At 41.6% G+C, this 23,023-nt stretch overlaps 1 protein-coding gene across 4 annotated transcripts in view; it reads left to right on the top strand.

Annotated features, from left to right (window-relative positions):
- NBEA (neurobeachin) overlaps nt 1-23,023 on the top strand; it is a 1,608,295-nt gene that overhangs the window by 270,692 nt on the left and 1,314,580 nt on the right. For all 4 annotated transcript variants that reach the window (XM_069205539.1, XM_069205537.1, XM_069205538.1 and 1 more), the window contains exons 5-7: nt 4,106-4,227; nt 14,618-14,744; nt 22,153-22,272. In XM_069205539.1, the coding sequence (XP_069061640.1) occupies nt 4,106-4,227; nt 14,618-14,744; nt 22,153-22,272 (369 nt within the window). The remainder of the gene's footprint in view (nt 1-4,105; nt 4,228-14,617; nt 14,745-22,152; nt 22,273-23,023) is intronic.

Below are 23,023 nucleotides of genomic sequence, written 5' to 3'. Positions count from 1 at the left end.
TCTGTCTTCATGCATCTCCATGATCAAACCCCTTTCTTTGGGTCACTCTTAGAGGCATATTTTTTAGAAGGACTGTTATACTTGTTGCCTCCTATTTATTTTATTGTTTCACAGTGGGGGTTAAATCTTCTGTTAGCTGTCCTTATGTTTTGTATGTTTGAACCAACGCACAGTTGCTTGGTGTTTTAGCTTATTTTGAACAATCTATGCTTCACCCCATACGATAGGAGATTTGCAGGCTCTCTCAGTCCAGCCACCTTCACTGTCTTCTATCCAAGACAAGCTGTTTTTTTCATCTCCCTTCAACGTGGGTCACTCCTTGACTCTTCCACCCTTCTTTCCTTCTTCTCATCCACCAAGAAGAGGAGAGATTACATAAACTGGCTCCCAGTTGTGCTGCATCTTTCTACATCAAACTTAAGAAGATGAGACGTAGTGTATGATCAGTGCTTTGGAGGCCAAGGCAGTCACTAAATGAACATTCATATTGCATCACTTTGTGATATAGATCTGCTATGCCTTGGCTAAGAAATATTCTTCATCTAGCATTTGTGCACGTTCCACGATAACCATGGCAACTTCTACTACTCCCTCTCAGGAGTCCCGTTTGCTGATATTTATCAGGTAATTGATCTTCATTGCAGACCTTTGCAAAACATTGCTATCTTATGGCTAAGGCATGCAGCAATGGTTTGTTCCCTAGTGCTGTGTTGCATGGCGTCCTTGATTATCCAGCACTACTTAATCCCACCTATTTTAGGGTATTGTTTGGAACTCATTCACAAGGTGAGAAATCTGCAGTCTCAATTTTCCTGGTGAATCCTATATCTTCCATCAGATTCCTCATGCCCTCCCCCTCTCCTTGATGAGCTAGTCTATAAAATCCTGAAGTATACAAATGTGCTTCTCTTGTTTTTGTCACTGTTGTAAAAGCTCTGTAGGCTCATTTTCACATGTCACATGTTTTTGATGAGAAACAGAAAATATAGAGAGAACTGATGCCAGCGGTCCTGGGCTGCTTGTGTTCCGGTTAAGGGAGAAGGTGGCTTGGCAGTTTGTGCTAGTTTGCTGCTATTGGAGCAGGGTGAAGACTGATTTGCATATAGCTGGGTCCAAACTGGGGTGGCATGATGTGCAAAATAACAATGGATTGGGATGCGGCCTGAGTGATTACCAGTGGCTGGGATTCATTCAAGCATTCCACATATCACTGTTGTGTATATTTATGGTGTTACCCTAAGTGGGACGGGTATGCCCAGACGTGGGTCCCATGTACACTGTGCCACTGGAACAAAGCTATACCTGGCTGATGAGCCCTTAACTAGGGCAAAACTAGTACAGAGTTGCTTGTGTTCTGGTTCAGGGAGGATCTGGCTCGGCAGTTCGGGCTGGACTGTTCCTATTGGAGCAGGGTCAAGACTGGGTCCGAACAGAGGTACCATAGTGTGCAAAATAACAAAGGATTGGGATGAGTGATTACTTTTGGCTGATTATTTTAAGCATTCCATCTATCACTGTTTTGTATACTTAGCTATATATATATATGGCCAGATTTTAGTATATCGGGTATAGATGGAGCTGTGATTGGACTCATATGACTTCACCTGGAGGTGCTATTGCAGGAGGAGAGGTTTTCTGAATCAAATCTGGTGCCTGGAGAATATCCATAATGTTAAGCATTTGTGAGAAGATAAGAGTATCAAACAGTGCTATCTTTATCAAATGTATCCAACATTTTCTTTAATCTGGTTTCTTTATTAATTGTGAAGAGTGGTTAAAATTGTATTGCAGGTAGAAGATCTAGTTAGTACATTGATTAAATCATATTTAAAACGATGTAATTGTTATCCTTTGTTTCTCCTGTGGTTTTGTTTTATGCTAGAAATTCTAGTTATGGGTAAAAAGTTGGTTTGCTCGCCTACTAGCATGTAGGTTTTAGGGTAAAAAAAGGTTTGCCTAATGTTTCTAATCTTCCAGTTAAAAATCCAGCACTATTGCCACCTGTTCGTAGGATGGACTGAGTGACTAAAAGCATGTGTTCTATGGGTAGAGACAGCATTTATTGTGACGTGTGACTCACAATGTTTGTGACACTGAAACAGAACATCACAAGCTGGGTCGAACCATTCTGGATGTACATCTTGGTGTTGGGTATCAGTTATGTTACGTAGACTTTTGATGTTAAAATCTTGCAGTAAATCACACGGATGAAAGGCTAGTTGGAGGGCTGAGTTTGGCGCTGTTGTCTTGATATCTTCCAAGTGTAAGGGCTGCTTTAAGTGGTGAAGACTGACAGCAGTGAGTGATAAGAGCTATCTAGGGCAACACTTTCATGTTTGTATTCAGCTAGCAAAGATTGTAAAACATGAATGACCATTTTACCAGTTGCTTCTTCTACAAACAGACCTTAAATCTCAGGATGCTGTACATGTCCACAAAACTTGGTGCACCAAAGATTTACTTAATTAGAAATTGGAAGCTGACAAATCACAAAGAAATTGGAGGAAGTAGTAGTTACAAAACCCATGACTCGTCTGTTAAAGAAAACAACGAGGAAGAGCATTGGCCATAAAAACACAAAAATATATTATAATAATCACGTCGTACAGTAGCCAAATATGGCCAAGGGGTTATTCAATCACAACCCATTTCACTTTGTCTTTTAATATTGTTCCTTTACACCGTTATCCCCACTCTAATCCTGGCCTGAAAAGCCCAAGTAATATTACTTATAATGAAATGACAGAAAATTAGATGGCATAGGATGAAATAGGCATCTTTGATGAACTGCTCACAAGGAAATGCCCAAGAAGAAATGGCATGACAATTATATGGATGTGAATAAATGGTATTTTGCTGCTGTAGCTGTGCACCTAGCTACGGCTTTTAATGTCTCAATATTCTACAGTGAATTGTACCCCTTTTACTTCCCCACTACCAATTCTGGTAGTTAATGCATATATTCATCAAAATGTTTCCAAAAACATTGTTTACCTAGGAACCTCGAGAAAACCCTCCAGTGATCTGGTTCTCTTCCTCTCCAATCTTGGTGGTCAGATTTAAATGGTCCGTCCCGTGTAGTTCTCTGAGATCTTCTAATTAATCATTTGTGTATATTTCCACCTCATTGAAAGCCTTTTCTGGAGTCAGAGCTTTATCGATCACTGCAGATGAGCTTCAAAATATAATCTATCCATCACTTCTTTTTTTCCCAACCTTTGCCTTCTGCCTCTGGCAAACATTGGCAAACTTAGCCATTCATGCAACATCTAGTCCTTCTAACTTTGTAATAGTGCTTTTTGGCACATTCACTTAGTGTAAGGATAATTCGGCATCAGTGTGCTCAAAAAGTACCTCATTAACAAACAAAGTGATGGATGAAATGTTGGAATTAATCTCAGCCACTGGCAGTCACTTGGCCTGCATCCCAATCCATCGTTTTTCGCCCACCATGCAGTGTCAGTTTGTACCCAGCCATATGGAAATCAGTTTTGACCCTGCTGCACTGAAAACAGTCTAGCCCAAACTGCCATGGGAGGTCCTCCCTGAACCAGAACACAAGCAACCCACAGCCAGCTTACTGCGCCATAGCACTCAAGCTATACCTCACCAATTAAACCTAAGTAGGTCAAAAACGGTCTTGGGTTCCTTGGGCTCCCTTCTGGAGGGCCCGTGCCTGGCAGTTTGTACAGGCTGTTCCCACTAGGAACAGGGTTCATACATGATTTCCATAAGGTGAGCCTTTGTGTAAAGCGGCGTGGTGGGCAAAAACAATGTACTGGAATGAATCCCTCAGAGATTGCCAGTGGATGAGATTAATTCAAGCATTCCATCTATCACCTCGGTGTTTAGTTGCAGTTTACGCTCTAAATACCTCGTAACATAGCAGAACAGCATATTAATGTGCATGCACACCTTGTTGCAAGAATACAATGGTAGCTGGATGTTTATTAAAACATCGAGCGATGTATACATTTTCCTTTGTGATGTAATTGGCAAACAGCGTGTTTTTATAGGATCTTGCTTTTTACAGTCTCTGTGCAGTTATTGTGAATGCGTACACCTGCTTTCTTTCAGGAGTAATGGAATTGTCTTTATTTTTTAGGCTATTGCATTGCCCCCAATTGCCAAGTGGCCTTACCAAAACGGTTTCACGCTCAACACTTGGTTTCGGATGGACCCTTTAAATAACATAAATGTGGACAAGGACAAGCCATATCTGTATTGGTAAGTTGGTCACTTTTACTCTATGCTTTGTAACACAGAGTCTGTAAAAATAACAAGCTGGATGCCTGCGCCGCGTGCGTGTGCCGCCATTTTATCTCCGGACAAAATGCAGACCTATCACTGGGGTAGGCCGGAATCGCTGACATCTCTGCAGAACGAAAATGCACTAAGGCCACACGTGCGCTGTGGATATTTCCGGGGATGTCGGACAGGTTGCCGGGAGCACGCTCATTACTTTTCCAATTTTCCATTGTTTGTGGACATTGCTGCAGACCGCTTCAGCCCTTCACTATGACAAAAAAAGAGCTTAATAGGAGGCAGCCTGCAGCTGTTCATGGAGTTAACGATGGTTTAAGTGTATCATTTTGGCGACCTATATTAAAACGAATAGAAAACGTTATACTTCTAGTGTTGTCCTTCCCCGTGGCCACACACTCTAGCTCCATCTTTCTTGGGGCTGTTTTGTGCATGTTTGAATGACTCTCGGGAAATCTCACCATCCTTTCATTGATATCACAACTTCACGCGCTGTAACATTTTAGTGTACATTCAATCAGGTGCATGTGCTCCCCAGCGTCTTTATTTTAAGTAATTAATCAATGGCCCTTCCTTAAATTGCTTTTTTTGTTTGTTTGTTTGTTTCTTATGAACAAGCTAATTTGTGTGTACTCTTGCGTCAACCTGGATGGCGTTTTGGCTTGTGTGTGTATCCAGATATTTGCTCGTTGTATTAAGTTCTTCCGGCCTGATTCACAAAAGTGAAAGAGGGGAAGTTGGTCAGTTATTCCCTTATGACTACTCGGATGGAGCACATTTCCAAATGAAATGTCACTCTGGATTTCCAGGAGTACCCCTATATGTAGCTAATAATGCATACTGTATTGTAACAGGTGTACATGTCTACGTGGAACCTGGAAATTAATTTAATTCTGTCCTTGGCAGGAGTAATATTGCAGTGTGCTTGCATGGTGGAAAGCTGCGAACATTCCCGATATTTCGAAACAGGCACTCAGAAATAATTTCTGAGCTACCAGTTTAGGAGATGTGACTATAATCCTTTAATCGTGTGACCATATATTAACAGAAGTCTAAAGGCTGCCATCTATCTATTACTCTATGACCTTAAATGTGAGCCACCAGATGCCATATTTTCAGATGAGGAAAGGGAGGAGAATAAATGATTAGTTGAACCCGGAATAAACCTTCTTATTTTTATTGTCTTAGTTCACTGGCCATCAAATCAGAATTATTTCAGCTAGGGGTTTATTTCATTAATACCTCTAGGAGAAATACCACGTCCATAGTGACTACTGACCTGAAGTCAATGAAATGACTTACTTGGAGTGTTTCAGCAGGATTAGCAAAAGAGATATTTAAAAATAACATTTTTCTGTTGCGGTGAAAATTGTATAACAGTCTTCATAATCTTTGAGCTACAGCTTTGAAGAAATTGTGCAATCTATAATAGGCGGGATGAACACATTTCCGACTTTACTTGTTAATTGGGGCCCACAATGTTGATATAATTGCAACCAATTTTGTCTTCTTCCTTTCTCGACTAGCGACAAAAGTGTTGCGATTAAAGTAATAATCCAAAGTGGTAGATTGCATAAAGCACGCTGACCCCTCTCTTTTATGTTTTCAAGCACTAAAAAGTGATTTATACAAGATTAGGAAAGGTGCATAACGTACAAGCACCATCTTTTTTTACAATAGGTTTTTGTTGTTGAACTATTAGTTTGTAATGCTTAAGTTGTTAAAACGTCACTCTTCATTATTCTTCATAATTGTATGTCCAAATGCGATTGCTGCTGCAAATTAATCACAAAAAGGTGTTTTGACAACTATATTTTTAAAAGTTGTAATGTGGGGGAGGCAGCAGCTGAGATCCAAAATGGCTACTCTTCAGTAGAGCTCGCGATCATAAAGTCTGAACTCCACCTGCCCCAATGTCATAGGAATATGGGCTTTCACGAGATAGTGACACAGTGGCTTAACAAACCATGTGGTCCACCCCCTGTAAAGTACATTGAGGGGGTCCCCTTCTCCCTGGCCCACCACCTACCAGTTTTCAATAGGAGGACCACTTGGAGCTCAGGCCCCCCTCCACTCCGCAAGGGTTGCAGGGGCTTTTGTTACTCCACTGTAGTGACACTCTCCGAGAACCGATTATCCTCCTAGAGGAGGGATTTTTACCTGCCAGAGTGAATACCACTGCAGTGTATGCTTCCCCACCCCAACCCACCGTCGAGCAGCAACCATTTTGGTTCCTGTGCCCTGACAGTGGCAGTCCATGCCCCCCCGTTTGGGTCTTTAGATCGCAACAGAATGAAGAGTGGATGCAGAGACCTGGAGGGTGCAGAAACCCAATGGATCTTCTGCAGTACAACCAGAGCTTTTGTTACACCATCAGCTCCGACTGACATGATTTGGTGGAGAGAATAGGTGGGATATCAAGTGCTGCCCACAAGGAGTAGTCAAGACTTCCTGCTTGAAAGAGATCGGGCGTAGGGTTGTATCCTGACCTACAGGAGTGCCAAGACTTTGGACCACTTCATGCCCTTTCTCAGGAACCACTTTCGTGCAAGTCCCATTTTTCCAACTATGAGTTGACCTTTAAAGCCCACATGCAGTAGCAATCTTTGCCAGATAGGCACTGCTCTTGTTGACTGGGGGATTTGCTGTGGGGTGGGTTTGGGTGAAGCCTTCAAAGGGTACAAATTGGGTTTTCTTTACACCTAGGCCTTGTCTCAGCTTAAAGGGCACTAGCAGAATGAAGAAATCTATCAAAGCTGAATGGTTTCTGATGGTGGCAAAAGAATTGATGGAATCAATGAATACACTGTACAGTGCAGTAGAGGCCACGACTGGTGGTTGACACAAGTGGAAATGATGACTGAGATGACTAGAGTCTTTCCAAGGGATACTGAAAGGAGTAGAGCAGGCAGTTTTGTTGATTTAGATGAGTATAGTGCATGCATAGCAGTGTCAAATTGAGAGACAGCTTTGGGAAACCATACAGATTTCAGGTGTTGTGTGGGGAAAATATTAGGAAAATAAAACTTGAATTCACGTCTTGGATGACTACCAGAGAGATGTACTTCTGAGGATTTCTGGGGTTGGCTGGGAATTTGACTATAGAGATCCTGGTGGTCCAGCCTTATCTTTGAGGAAATGTACTGAATTCATTCTCTCCCTCCCTCCAGACCCCCCTTTTTGTGCTGTGTCTATGGGACCGCTCTTAACCTGAGAGAATGGTAGGATGGTGATGGTAGTGCTGAGTTCAGATGAACTGAAAGGCGAGGCGCTTCTCATGGTGATTAAAAAGTAAGGAGGTGTGCTATGAGGGACCGTCATCTTGTGCTATTCCCAGATCTCAGTTCCAAGGCTTTAAAATTAAAGATATTCCTGTTCAACGTTAGGAAAGAGCAGAAAGACCTGAGCATGGTGGCAAGATTCAGCCATCATCTTAAGCTTAAGATGAAGTGTGGAGGGAAGAAATATTCCTTTACTGGGGAGAAAGCAGCCAAGATGTGCTGTCAGATGTGCAGTGGGCAGGTAGTTTCTTTCTCAGTCCTTACATCTTTCTGCCAGGTTAGTTTCTCCCACGGAAGGATGGGAGTGATGGCATTAGGACCTGGTTCTCTAAGGAGTATATCAAATCTTTATTATATGTGGTTAGTCAAAAATATTACAATTTTATTAACGAGCAAAACGTAAAACCAGCAGCATTTCTGCACATAAATAGCTCATAAATTAAGGCAACACTTACAAGGGAATATCTCATCAAAAAATGTAATAGCTAATTATTTGTAAAAACAGTTGCTGCCAAAATTGTTTCACGCCACGATCACAAGTGAGTGGGTGGCTCACGCACACTATAAAAATCTACAGTGCATCGAGAAAAAGAAGTTCACAAAGTGTTGGTACAAAAAAAAAAAAAGGCAAATTTCTCATTAAGAGATAGCCTAAGGAAGAAAAATAAGAGCTAGGAAATACCAAAAGTGAGTCCTGAGCCATTCAAACTGGCATGCAAGTCAACCTGTACTATAGATAAAAACCTTGTGCTAGTGCCATCGATTTGCTGTAGATGCAGACCAATATTTTAGAAAGAGTCTTGGTCAAAAATACCTGGCTGAAAAGCTGTATAGTGCAATTTACAAGGACACAGCACCTCGTGCACCCTGATACAGGCTATGTAGAAGCACGTTATACGTAAAAACAATTGGATTACTCTGAGATTGCTAATCCATATTCACAGTGCGCAGCAGTAACTTCAGTGCCAACATTACTTCCAAGGAAGTGTACAACCCAAAAAGTGCAAGTGCAGTAAATAAACAAAGATCAGTCATTCTATAGATGTCCTGGAAGAAGGGGTAGTTTGGCTAGACCGACTGTACCCGGGGTGGGAGAAGAACTCCCGGTTTGAACGCTAAGTCCATTGAATCTGTTGAATGCAAGAAAAAACAATTTTGGTCAGCAGTATAATATTTTAGCTTTATTTATTGATTTCCATACCATACAGTGACATAGTTGTGTCCTCGCAACCTAGAGGGAGGGAGGTGTGCAGCCCTATGATACAGGTTGTCGATACACAATAACAGAAATCAAGACAATTGTGACTTTAAATGTTCTTGCATCAAATAACGAAGGACAAGCATACCACCAGTTATGAAGGCCATTTGAGAACATGATGGTAAAACAAGTTGAAAAAACAGTATGAGCCACAGGTGCTATATCCCAGAAAAGAGGTCTTCTAGGGTAAGTAAATAATCCCTCAGCGGTTGACAAATATCTTTGGGTCTAGAGGTAGGAGTTTGGAGGGAAACGTACAGTTCGCTAGTAATCACAGTAAATGAGACTCTTCAACCTCATATTAATTTTTTGGGGGGAGGGGAGGTGCTTACTACCCCAGTGCAGTGCTATCTCTATTTTGGCCAGGAGTAAGGCCATGGCAGTGAAGACCTCTTCTCCCTTGCATAAGGGCTGATATAAACATTAATCAGCAGGAGAGAGAGTGCTGCGGTCTCAAATTGCTGATTTTGATTCCTAACAGCCAGCTCTTGTAACAGTATTGAATCGATGTCCCCCTGTAGCTTGGTTAAGGTGGATATTGTAGATAAGCCACCCTTTGCTCTGCCATACTTGTGCTCTTTGAAGGACTGCTTTCAGTGCTAAATAAAACCTGTTATTAGGCAACTCGACTGAGCCCATTTCCTGGACTACTAGGATATTGTGGCCACTAAAGAAAGTAATTAAATCAGTAGACTGTAATTTCTGCGGCAGACCATTAATGTTCCACGTGCACAAGGATAGTAGGAGGGGCTTGAAGCACGAGGGTGCCCTAGAAATGATTCAATCAGAACATCTACAAGAGAGTAAAGTGGGCAGCCAGCCCCAGTTGTCCTTTGAGGGGGTCAGTTGTTACTGCTCTCTGTGCACTACAGACTGTGAGGGCACAGCCCTGAGCATTTTTTAAGATTGAAAATGTTTTTTTCTGCAGGGTTCTGATGAAGGATGCGGTTTGGCTAGAACTAGCGGGTAACGGGTCACATTAAAAGAGCTGATCTTGATCCCCCACGCATTAAATGTCTCTGATCTGGACAGTACAAGCTGAGCCTCGGTAGATGAAACAAATGTTACTAGTGTAACTTCTATGGTTTGGAATCACTTAGGGGGGAGGAATTCAACTGATGCAGTGTCACAGGATTCCAAGCCATTTAGTCCAGAGATAGATTTCAGTAACCTTAGGATATTCCTCCTATTTAAAAAGTTGTGGGGGCTGTGAAAGTGATATTCTGGAATGAACAGCCTGGTGTTAACAGATTGTGATATGGCTTCCGGAGGACCTGGATGATTGATATTGATCTGCCTGAGGTAACACAGGTTTGATTCCTGGTCAGTGCAACTCCTGTAAGCCAAAAGAAGGGAACTTATTATTGTATCTTAATTCTGCTTGGGATTCACGTGTCCATGAGTTTTTGTAACTGTAACTTGTAGAGTATCCTTCCACACTTGGACAGGGTGGCTTTTGGCCAGGGAGCTCTTGAGTGATGTTGACCAGGGTGGCGGGCCTAGTTTAATCAACAGAGGAATCTTGATTAAACAGCTGCCCTTGATCACTTTGGCACACACTAATTATCATTGATGTTACAGTTTCTGGATCTGCGTCTTGTTGTTTCAGTGGTTGAATATGCCCGTTACCATGGGTATCTTGAGATGCATTATGACCAGCAGATGCCACACTGCCTGGATGGTTCTGGGGCAAATTGTGCCATGAATGTGGGAGACTATGCACTCCCCTGTTGGTTCAGCCAAGGTCTGTTTGCGAACAATGACAACAGATTGTACATTGTAGCAGAGGTATTGGTGCTTGTCTTATTTCGCTGTTTCTGGAGTCTTTTCTGATCCCTCTTGCTGAGGGCCATAACGGTTGGGGCTCATCAGCAACTGTTTCCCAGGGAACCGAGTTACCAGCCGAGGTAGAAGCTTCTACTCTGGGCGATGATGATGATGCCTCTGCTGGCTCATGATTCATGGTTACTAACTGAGTGTTTTTCCAATAGTGCTATCTGCACCAGCACAGTAGGCAGCCAAGAAACTAAGGCCTGCCCTGGAGATTTCAAATACCTGACAGGAACTCGTATCCACATCAGAGGGTGCTCTATTGTGGGCCCTAGGCATTTGTTGTAAAGTTGCACATGCACGTTACTGTTGCTGGCGAGAGGCGCCAGAGTGTGTCTTGATTTCAGATTAAACAGCTTTGAGAAACATCAGAAGAGAAGACAGGCTTTCTGTGATGAGAGAACAACATCAAACCAACTGAACAAAGCTAGTAGTCGACTGTACCCTAAGGATCAGTTGGTTTATATTGTCAAGCTTGTTATCTGTTCCTGTTGTTAAAACAGCTAGAGAATTTAGAAGGTCTACTTGTAAATCCAGTTTGTCCGAATGATAGTTTAAGGTGGAGACGGTGGATTGGAGTGTTTGTAGAAGCTGCTACCAAATTGTCCTAGGAAACCCTTTGTTGTGCCGGAGGCGGTTTTATCTTGCAGACCAGGGCTTCGAGAAGACTCTGTAAGGAAGAAGGACAATTCCAAGAGAGATTGACCATTTGGTTCCGTGCCTCCAGGTCTATGAACAATATTTCCTGAGTCATCCAAATTAAATGGCTTCATGGATGAGAATGGTATTATATTTCCTGCTGGGGCCCTGGTCCATAGGGTGGCTGGAGGGCTGGTGGTACTATCAGTGCTTACTTTCTGCATTGGGCCAGGACAGAAACCAGCTACTTGAATTTGGATGAACTCTGGTTTGAGGGCCTTGCATATTCTGTTGAGAAGACTCCTCAGGAGGGTGAGGACTTCAGGGGAAACAGGTGGGGAATCTCTTGATGCAGCTGTTGGTAGAGAGTTATAAGAGGGTGTAATAAGGCCCTTTGACGAGAGGATTGTTGATCAAACCATGGTTTAAGGTTGTTAAAGCTTGCTCAACTACTACTTGGGTTCAACCAGCTGTGTATCAGCATCCCCATCCATCAAGCTACTAATGGACCCATTGCAGTCTGATATAGGCCAAACAGTTGGCAGTGAGTGTATTGTGGCCTGAAACTGGAGCAACTCTGGGCTTTTCTTTGGCTGTGCTGGGCTGAAATGGTTGGATGAAACATCCTTACTTCCAGTGATGATACCTACACTGTCTGCAGTGGGTGTTTTTTTTTTTTTTAAAGAAGTCCCAAAGGGTTGTCACGCGGGGACCTGAAGGGCCTCCCATTCTACTAGTGTCCAGAGAAGAAGCGGTCATACCAGGTTCACAGTCTGGTTCAGAGCATTTAAAGTTCATAGTGACTGTATCCAATGCAGGAGTCTGAAACAGTGTAGGTAACGATGTACATTGCCAACTGGACTCCAAAACTGGCAGGAGAGACTCTCCGTACCTGCAGGGTGTCCTCGCACTGCCTGGCTTGTTCTTCCTATGCCTTTGGACAGTTGGAGGCTCCTTCCTCATCCTGCCTGACCCCATGACTTCACTGGCAGCGCCGCATCACTTTCCCTCTGTATTCGATTGCAGCTAGATGCAAAGGGAGGGGCATGTGTGCACTGCCTTCTGCGGTTTGACGTGCCTTGTCAGATGTGGCTGGGGGGACATTTGAGGGTGGTTGAAGAGGATTAGCTTTGTCTGAAGCCTTTAAGGGGTGTCCTCACACCCAGCTACTTGCTTGTTTGGCGTACCATGCTCTTACAGCGTCGCCTCATCTACAGTGACTTCCCACTGGATCAAGGGCAGGGGCACAAGCACGCTGTTATCTAAAGTATAAAGAGCCTTATTCGCTATGGCTGATTGGGTGGTCAGAATGGTTCCATATTTTAGAGGATACGCTCACTGACACCTCGTTACACACTCAGTACGGCCTAACATTACACTGGGTTGGAAGGCAGGTTAATAGTACGGACCACCCTGCATGCAGGCCTCACCAGCCTGAGCATAGGATGCTTCTGCATTGCAGAGTCTCAGGAGACCTTGCGCAGAATTGTGAACTGAGGAAGTATTTGTACTCAGGGAGGGGAGAGCGCTGTAGCTCACCCGTTAGTTCTCTTGGCTGGACTTGGTTGCTTTGCTTTGCTTGCCTTGTCTTAGAGATGTGGAGCTGCATGTTGAGTGGCTGTTGTGCTTTGCCTTACCTTGCTTGGCTTGCCCTGTATGTTGCTTTGCCTTGCTTGCCTTGCCGTATAGGTGTAGGACTGCACATTTAGAGGCTGCTGTGGTTGTTAGGGCTGTTCCATTGTGACTAACACGGGCTGGCATGGCCTGACTCCCAGGTGGGACATGGGAGAGGGTTTATTAGGGGCTGTAGGGGAGGGACCGGCCTCTTTTCCACGCTGCTCATCGCACGTTAAGAAAATTGGCCACCAACCCAGCCGGCATGAAGATGAGTTTAGACCAGTGAGTCATAGTGTTCTTATAAGTGAAGGGAAAGCTTGATAGGGAGGGTTGTGACACCAGTTAGGGCAGGTTGTGACGAAATGCAGGCAGCAGTAGATGGCGGAGGATGGAGAGTCAGATGCGGGCCTGGCCACCCTTCCAGGGGCAAAAGAAGCAGCAGAAGGATGAGAGTGTGGGGGATGCCTGAAACAGATAGGGCATGAAAGCAAAAGGAGAATGTGTGGGGGTATGGAACTGTAAAGTGAAGGGAGGTGTTGAAAGGATGAGTGAAGATGTTTAAAGGTGGGGTTACAAAGTTAAGTTATTGTTGAAATCTTGATAAAAAGTTATGTATAAGTTGCAATCCTGTCCTAAATAAATGGCCTTTTACACTAAACTGACTGCGTCGCTGAATGGGTCCCGATGGCAGCGGCGGCAGCCTGGTAGCTCAGCAGTGCAGCGGCAGCAGTGGGCACAGTGAGGGTTGCAGTGGCGATTACGGGCAGGAGCTGCTTCTACTTCTGGTAGCTACCTCCTTCCTCTTCAGCGCTGACAGCAGCAATGTAACGTAACGTCCCAGCAGCAACTTTCTCAGATGAGAGTTTTAGACAATATTGAACCTATCTCTAAAGGGTATGGTGTTTCAGTTGTATGAATTTGTTGCTGCTTCTTTCCCTTTTCACCAGCATGTACCCGAAGCAGTTTTCATTGACGTGTGTCAGGTGTTAGTCTAAGTTTAGGTACCTGAGCGTGCAATTTAATTTTTTTGCTGATTTAGGCTCATATATTGCTATATTAAATACTTTGTGATGAGATGCCCTTCTGTTGGCTTCTTATTTTGGGGATGTCTCAATAAAAATGTTGTTTTAAAAAAAGTTGCTATGTAGCAACAAAAAATCTGTTCTGAGAAATATTAGAACTAATATTTATATACTCATAAATTGTGCAACTTTCTCAGTCCTGTGCAAACTGCAGCATTTAATCTTTGAAAACTCATTAGCAGCACCCAGGGCAGTTAATGTAATCCACTCCCTACCTTTAAACAGATACCTTGTATTTATTTGTTTTTCATCAACATCATTACCACAGCACAGATCTTGGCAGGCAACAGAGTGCTTTGCATATAATTGTAGGTAAATACCAAATGTAATATAGGAAAAATCTAGGATCTTTTACTTAAAGCAGAAAGTACTGCAAGACATTGGTAGTAGCTTTAGGAATACCCAATTTGCAGACGTTGGTAAGAGTGCCACTTACTCACCATAAATATGTATAAGATGACGGTCGAGTACATATGTGCCCATAGATGTGTGGCGGTCTTGCTGCTACTAATCTTGACTTGTTTTTTAACTCTGCTATTGCAGTGATATAAGATGAATAAGGTGAATATAACCATTTCCAAGCTGTGTACGTTAGATAGAAAATGTGCTTTTCTACACTAAACAGAATTTCTTTTTTTTTTTTTTAGTTTTCGGACAAGCAAAGGTGTTGGGTATTCTGCCCACTTTGTTGGCAATTGCTTGATAGTGACGTCATTGAAATCAAAAGGCAAAGGATTTCAACATTGCGTGAAATACGATTTCCAGCCAAGAAAGGTATGTTAAATGGACTTACTAGCTGTCAGAAGCCTTGCAGAATGTTACCTTTAAATGTAGTTAACTTGTTTGTTAACTGAGAGTAATGAACATGGAAGCTCTGTTTATCATTCTAAAGCATAGGCATGCTGTTGGCATAAATGCCTTATCTATAATCAGAGGCGCAACAAATATGTCCTTCATTCTTTACAGCAACCCGCCTTGTATCGTCACACATTTATGGTCTGTGCGCCTCCGGTTGGCACATTTCTTAGACTATGTTTGCTTCAGCTTGTATCTGAGAATCAGATACTGCCTATTATCTTGTTATGTTTTTTCAAGTTCTTTGGTGGCATAGTTTGTGACCTGAAGCTCATCTGTTGTCCTGGAGTGACCCACACATTTTTATTGATTGTGGTGTTGAGATATCCCACTGTAAAAGTAACATCACAGCAAGGGATTTAACATCTGGAGCAGTGGGTCAATATATCGATTCAGAGTAAAAAGCACAGCTTAGCTACCTCTGGTGGAGCCCTTGAATGATTATAGATCATGTTGCTTTAAGTGGGTTTTCGAGGTTTTTTTGTTATAAATACAGATGTTCTTTCAAATGTTTATCCAGAGCAAATCTTATCACGTGTGTAAAGAATTGGTATATTAGTCTCTGGGACAGAGAGATGACCGTCTTGATGTCTGCTGCGAAGGAGCTCATACAAAGCCCAAATGTTCTGGGACCTAAAGGTTAAGTTTGTGCGAGGAATACCTAGCTCACTCTTGGTAGCCTTACAGAAGCAAAAAGGGTTTTCATTTGGTGCGTGTGCAAAAACTAACTAAAAAATCAGTTATGGAGCGCAAAGTTAAAAGGGCTACAGTACAATAAGGTGCCAGTATTATACAACAAAACTTAGCGGTGTGATCTCCAGGCCTGTCATATAATAAGTATCTTCACATCTACCAATACTAATCATATTGTGAATATCACAAATCCAAAAAGTCTCTCTCGGCAGTGTCATCTCTCTTGTACAGTGTAAGTTTATATCTCCTCTCTGCTCCTGTCCCCCAGGTCCGATTCCACATCTGTATCACTGTGCTCATTGAAAGAGTACAGCATCACCCCCTCAAGTTACCAAGTCCTCTGTGACCTTGTCATCAGTACGAGACAGACTCATATGTTGTTCCTCAGCGACTTCCCATTCTAAAACATCTTTAACCCATAAGTGCTAATTGCTGGAGCTTGTACGAGATCTTGCGTCCTTTGGGCTGCTGCACCACATTTAATAGGCATGCACTGGGTGTCATAGGGATATCAATACCTACTGCTTCTGAAATGTGGGGTACCACCATGTCCCAGAACCCATGTATCCCCACACAGTGCCATGCCACATGACGGAAGGTGGCCCCTTCTTCTCCACAACAGGCTGATCTTGCCCCCCTGCTGGGATCAACACTGTTGAGCCGGGCCGATATTATGTTTGTGTGTTGTAGTATCATATTAATTGCATCTGATGTAGGGTTCAAAAGTTATTTAAAATTCATTAGAATTCATTGGTAAAAAGAAACGTAGTTCCTTTATCAAAACTGCCACAGGGCGCAGCAATGTGTTAAATTTTGGCTCTGAAAAAAGCTATAGTTACACAGAAGCTTGTTCAGGGAACAGTGCCTTAAGAAAAGATGTATTTAAAAAACAGAAGAAAGACTTTTTCCAAGATCTGCTCACTTGTAGCAGTATTACATACCGTTGGGGGAAATGTTCACAACCCAGAGGGCCTTGGTAAAGTCTCAGTTCGTCACGACTGGCCCAGTGCAGGCCACAACAAAATATCTAGTTCCAATTGACCTTCTAGGATTCTCTGCAGTATAAGTACCTATGGGGCAAGCAGGCTTCACTGTCAGGACCCTAGTGTTTCTTTGGTTCACCAAGAGACTAGTTTTACTTGACATTGACACAGCTCTGGACCAGGAGCTTCAAGACAGACCTGGCAATTTCTCTCACTGCTATCCTCTGGAATTTTATCAGTGCTTTGAGAAGGGAAGTCATCTTATACCCACCTATACCATGCAGTTCTCTCTTTAGAATTGAATAAGCAAGGCATTTAAAAGGGTGAAACAGCTATTGGTGATGATCCCTCTGCCAAAAGGGCTAAGGTTGCTAGGCCCGAATTTCATGTGAATGAGAGCTAGTTTCTATTCCAGGTATCTGCTTTTTGGCAAACAGCTATTCCTCCAATCCATTGCATAGCAAATGTCACCTTCTTTTCCTCCCTCTGCAGAGCCTTCCCTATCACTGAAGCCTACCCTTGACCCATTCAGTTCAGCCTACTACACATAAAAGCACATCTACACCCCTAAACCAGCACATTGCCCAGGCATCCTCTTAGGCAAGCTTGTAGCGATCAGTGTATGCACAACAACCTGAAAGGAGAAGACTGATTCAAGAGCTCTTCAGGGGCAGATTTGACCAGAAAGCCTTGGGAAATCGTCTCCTCTCCCCATTCTCACTATTTAGGGGCTCTCCTGGGAAGTAACAAATAAACACCCTGTTTGTCAGGTGTGTGAGCTAGGTGTGAAGTGACAGGAACAGTACTTTTGTTATTCTCTCAGAGAAGCTTGGGTAAGCTATGGTTCTTATTTCCAAACCATTAAAGATTTATAGGTAGTTAAAATCAGAACAGTCCCACTTTCAGGTTAGATTTTACACTCAGTGGTTCTTTGGTTTTGATAGCACCACACAATCAACACCCGAATACACAATTAAAATGTTACTGAGTTAAGACTACACTAAACACCTGGCTAGAGAAAACTAGTTATGTTTTAAAGTGCAAGTGGGAATAATATTTCCTTCTGCACCCCTTTTTTTGCACGCTGTGCAACTATGCTTGCTCTGTCCACACAGGCAATTGGTTTACCAGAACAATTTAAAATAAAAACTGTTTTCATTTTAAATATAACACTTGTAGCTGAGGGCTAATTAGCAGATCTCAGCTGCAGCAGCAGCCATAGATACTAAGGGCTCCGCCTACTTAGAATGGTTCCAGTAATAGTAGTCCCAAATTGCACATCAACTTTTACCTACTGCATTTTTTTTTTTTTTGCAAATCAACTTGTGTACTACTAGGTTGCTTCACAAAATACCAAATTGTAATGGGTTGCAGTTCAACCTACCTCATAAATACTCATGAGCTAGGTCGCAAATTGAGATCTACAAAGATTGGACTCAATCATAGGGATTGTGGCCTACTAATGTCAGCAGGAGACCATGTCTGTGATTGCTTTTAAATAAAGCAACCTTTTTTATTTATTCTACAGACTGTTTTTCTGAAAGGAAAACGTTATGGTTTAAAAAATCAAACAAAAAACGTTTATAACATTTTATAGGAAAAGGTGGTGGTCTTCTGTGCCACCACCTGACTCTAAAAATGTTTTTGTCCACATTCACAAAGGGCAAATGGTCCCTTTGGGACCCTTTCTTGAAAGTGAATGGGTTACAACTTCCTTTCAGGTGATGGTAAAATTTTAATGTTTTGCGACCCTAATTTGGTTGCAAAATATTTTTTAAAAAACATAAGCTTTTGGCATTTGGGAGGGACGCTCTTAACACGCCCTCTCCAAATATCAATTCCTTATGGTTTCCTAAGTGCTCTTAACAATTTGGAAAACCTTTTCTAAATCGTTAAAGGGATTTAGTACATGTTAGAAAGGGTTTTAGCATTCGTAAACCCTCTTATTTGGAGAATCAGAGGGTTTGGGAATGCAAAAACCCTTTGTGCATGAGGCCCCAAATGGCCAAAATAAAAAAGGGGGAAACATTGTCTATTCATTTTAGAGTGTGGTTTAAATACAAAAACTGCCACAAACTACAAGTGAGGAAGACATTTGGGATAATGAGGTGATATACCATGCTAGGCACACTGTACTGTGACATTTAAATTGTCATATACATGTTTTAATTTGTTGAAAGTAGCTGGACAACTGATGTTCGGTTGGCAAATGGAAGGCATTGATTGCTGTGGGTGCTTGGAGGACAGGAGCACAACCAACATGGTTGGTTGATTGATTTAGGAGGTTGCCAGGTATGTCCAGGAATAACTAATGTGTATAATCCTGTAGTTCAAATGTTTTGTCAATGTACTCTTCCAGTAATGGAGGCTCAATCAGTTTTCTCAATCCGTGGAGCATGTAGCAGTTGATGGAATTCGAATCAGTCATATTCATTGTTTGGTGGGCAGCTACATGTGTGAAATTGCAGCGCTTAATTGCACAATTCTCAGTTAACTCTTAAAACATCTGAATTATTTTTGTTTCAATACTGGTATCCACTCATGGTTGCAGTTGCTGAACTTGTAGCACTGAATATGGACTGTTAACAAGCAATGACCATTTAACGAATTCCATTTGAAAAAACATTTTTGTGCTGTTTTATGACGATGTGTTTAAAGACTTCAGAAGATACCCTGTGACTGCAATATTCGTTGTACTAGCTGAGTTATACAGCAGAATTAGTAGAAATAATTACATTGCAATATAAAAGGTTGATCTAACCACACCAGTCGATTGCTATCTGAATCAATTAAAGTTGAATGTCTCATGCTAAATTCCAATTTCTGACCTACATATAGTATATAAAAATTAAACACGAGATTATTTCGGTGCTGCACAATACATCTTTGAAAATATTTAATGTGAAAAGAAATTAGTCACCTAAGAACATTTTACTTGTTACGACATGGCTTTTCTTGGTAGATGATTAAATATCTGTGTGTATAATCAAATTCTTACATTGTTTATTAATCAGCACCACCAACACACATGATTGACGGTAATTTAATCATGCCCCCTATTATGTTTACGAGTAAGGTCACAGAGAATATGCAAAAATAAGTAGTTTAAAGCTTTTTCTCCCCCACTCCCCTTTGTATACTTCCCATAGACATCCCTTCAGTGCAGGTTGCCATGGTCACAAACCAATTCCATCTGAGAAGCGTTATTGTTTTAACCTATAACAAGTGCATTACAGTTGCCTAGAAATGTGTTTAAGAGAAAAATGTAAGGATAATTTTGCAGCCCCCTTTTAGAGACCAACATTGATCTGCTGCCATTTATAGGCTAAAGCGTCTTTGCATTTTTGAAAGAGGTTCTCAAGCACTGTCATCAAATAAACGTGTCCTCCTTTCTCATGTTGTGGATGTTTTTTCATTCCTTAAACATCCGTCATTGAGCATTACATATGTGCATGCTTTCACACTCTGAAATCAGTCATAAGTGTGCAATCGTGCATCCTTTCACACTCTGAAATCAGTCATAAGTGTGCAAAGGAGCATACTCCTTTTACAGAATGCTTCTCTTGGTCCATTTCTGTTCTTTTGCCTAAATATTTTTCCCTTCATGTACTTATATTAAAAAAATGATTCTCTCCCTGAAAAAAATCACTAAATTAAATGTATTTTTGTGTCTGGTGAGTATAGTGTTTTTTGTTTTTTTTAAAACTATGGATGAGAGAACGTGTTGTATAAAACAAAGTCTAAATACAGTTAGTAGTTACCACACAAATTTGTGTTCCGGGTGGTGGTCCTGAACTCTGATTAAAGTATGGAAACCAGCCTTCGTTGAGGTAGGAATAAACAGAATGCAAACAATATTTATTTATTTTTTCTTATTAAGTGTGTAGGCTGCTTACCAGCCATCATGCAGTAAAGTTGATAAATTGAAGAAGAGTCAGAAGATCGACTGGAAGTTATTCCTTGTTTGTGAAGAATAATTGATAGAGCATAATGTTGTCTAATGGGGTTAATTAGTGAACATAGATATTTTACTGGGGCTTCTGCCTGTTTTGAGCTTTCATTGGGTGAAGTAGATACGGCCTAGCATTTAGAGCTGCTGAATTCGGAACTTGAAAACCAAGATGAATCCCAGCCTCAACTGAACATCCTGAGCTTCTGGCCAAATCACTCAATCTCCTCATGCCTAAAGAAATATGCAACACATTCTAGCTCTCTTGTAAAGCACACTGATGCCCTTGGGCAAAGCTTGTGTGATATAAAGCTGTAAAATATGATAGAACAACGCAGGAGGTTCCTTGATATCTCACTGTTGGAAGTAAATTGTATTCAACATCAGTGTGTTGAGTCAGAACCAACCCCTACACGGTATCTGATAAATTTACGATTTTATTAATTTTTCGTTACAAATCTTGTTTAAAATATTTTGGTTCACTAACAAATTAACCTTCCGAGATATGTGTAGAATCGATGGCTATTGATTACTCCATTTCATTTTGTATTGTCTACGACTAATGTACAGTTCTTGCTTTATATTTTAAGGTGAGAGCAAGTAGCGTGCACTTTGGGTCATGTCTTGTAGGATGAGTTACTCAGTAGTGACCTGCTTAGGTGAGACCTGTTTTGCTTTTGCTGATAATTCCTGCGAGCCTTCTCAGGGCTGTAGAGAACCAAATGATGGATTTAAGGTATAAAACGTTAACAGATTCAATATGCCATCAACCAGAACGAGAACAAATACATGTTCAGAGCAATCGAGTAATCCTATAAGTTTCGATTGTAAGTGTCAAATCATGCTTGCATAGGCCATTTCGATTTAGATACTACTCATTTGCAAATTGAAGGTGGTAAAATCGGTGGAAAATAGTGGTGCAAGTTACACTTGTAGGTGCAAATAGGCCAATGAATTGCACCGCTTAGCTTGATCAAGGAGCGATGTTTCTGATGGGATGTGCACAACTGCTACCAGATACATACATTGGATATGATCATCTGAACCAAATATATGTGAATTGTAGGCTTGTTTAAACACAGTGTGCTGGTTAATCAGTGGCCAATATCCCTATACAAAGAATGGTGCCGTAAACATATTATAGATGATGTGTTTGGTAGGTGATTGCAGTAGATATTGAAGAACAGGCATTGATTATCCCCGGTGCAAAAATTATGGTAAAAAAAACGCACATGCAAGGCATACACTAAGAAAGGGGAACGTGAGCCAAGGTGTGCTTTTCTGCCTGTCAGTGTGTATGCACACATACATAAGGAGACACCTCAAGACATGGCTGTTCGAGCAGTAACAACCCCCCGCCTCACCCATCAGCGCCTTGAGACCCTCACCGGTGAGTAGTGCACTTTACAAATGCTATGATTGATTGATTGTGTAATGTGAGGCCAATGTATACTGATGACATACAACATCTCTCAAGCGAAAAACTAGAATGATTTGCATAGATTGGGATTAAGTTATAGTGAACAAAGCAAATACAGGCATGACAGACCCTGAGAAAGCTTTCAAGGGGAAGCTTCTCTTAACTGCAATTTAAATCTGGAATATTATCATTTCAGGACGCAATGTATAACACTTCTAAATTCTGCACTCTACTAGCTTTGAATTTGATGTTTATTTGTGTCTTCTTTTTACTTCCTGCCAGTGGTACATGATCAGCATTGTGCACATCTACAATCGTTGGCGAAACAGTGAAATCCGGTGTTACGTGAATGGGCAGCTGGTCTCGTATGGAGATATGGCATGGCATGTGAACACGAATGATGTAAGATTTTACTTTAAAGCATTTACTTCCTTCAATTTCTTGAGAGGGAATTTAATCTTTTTGTCTCATGCTAAAATGCTTCCTTTGTCGTTAGTGTTGAACCATACAGAAAATAAATCAAATTGGTAATCACATATGGAAAAGTACACGAAAAAATAGAAAAAAAGAGAAAATCGTTTTCTCCTGTCTTCCATTTTATATAAGGAAATAGATGTTTTGTTTTAAAGCAACCCTGAAATGTCCTCCATTAACAATGCACACGTCATACATATTTTTCTGTTATGTCTGTGGTACATTTAACATTGTACAGGGAGTGCAGAATTATTAGGCAAATGAGTATTTTGACCGAATCATCCTTTTTATGCATGTTGTCTTACTCCAAGCTGTATAGGCTCGAAAGCCTACTACCAATTAAGCATATTAGGTGATGTGCATCTCTGTAATGAGAAGGGGTGTGGTCTAATGACATCAACACCCTATATCAGGTGTGCATAATTATTAGGCAACTTCCTTTCCTTTGGCAAAATGGGTCAAAAGAAGGACTTGACAGGCTCAGAAAAGTCAAAAATAGTGAGATATCTTGCAGAGGGATGCAGCACTCTTAAAATTGCAAAGCTTCTGAAGCGTGATCATCGAACAATCAAGCGTTTCATTCAAAATAGACAACAGGGTCGCAAGAAGCGTGTGGAAAAACCAAGGGGCAAAATAACTGCCCATGAACTGAGAAAAGTCAAGCGTGCAGCTGCCACGA

The sequence above is a fragment of the Pleurodeles waltl genome, chromosome 8, assembly GCF_031143425.1.
Source record: "Pleurodeles waltl isolate 20211129_DDA chromosome 8, aPleWal1.hap1.20221129, whole genome shotgun sequence".
Taxonomy (NCBI): domain Eukaryota; kingdom Metazoa; phylum Chordata; class Amphibia; order Caudata; family Salamandridae; genus Pleurodeles; species Pleurodeles waltl.
The sequence above is the reverse complement of the archived record's forward strand: the minus strand, read 5'-3'. Positions and strand labels throughout refer to the sequence as shown.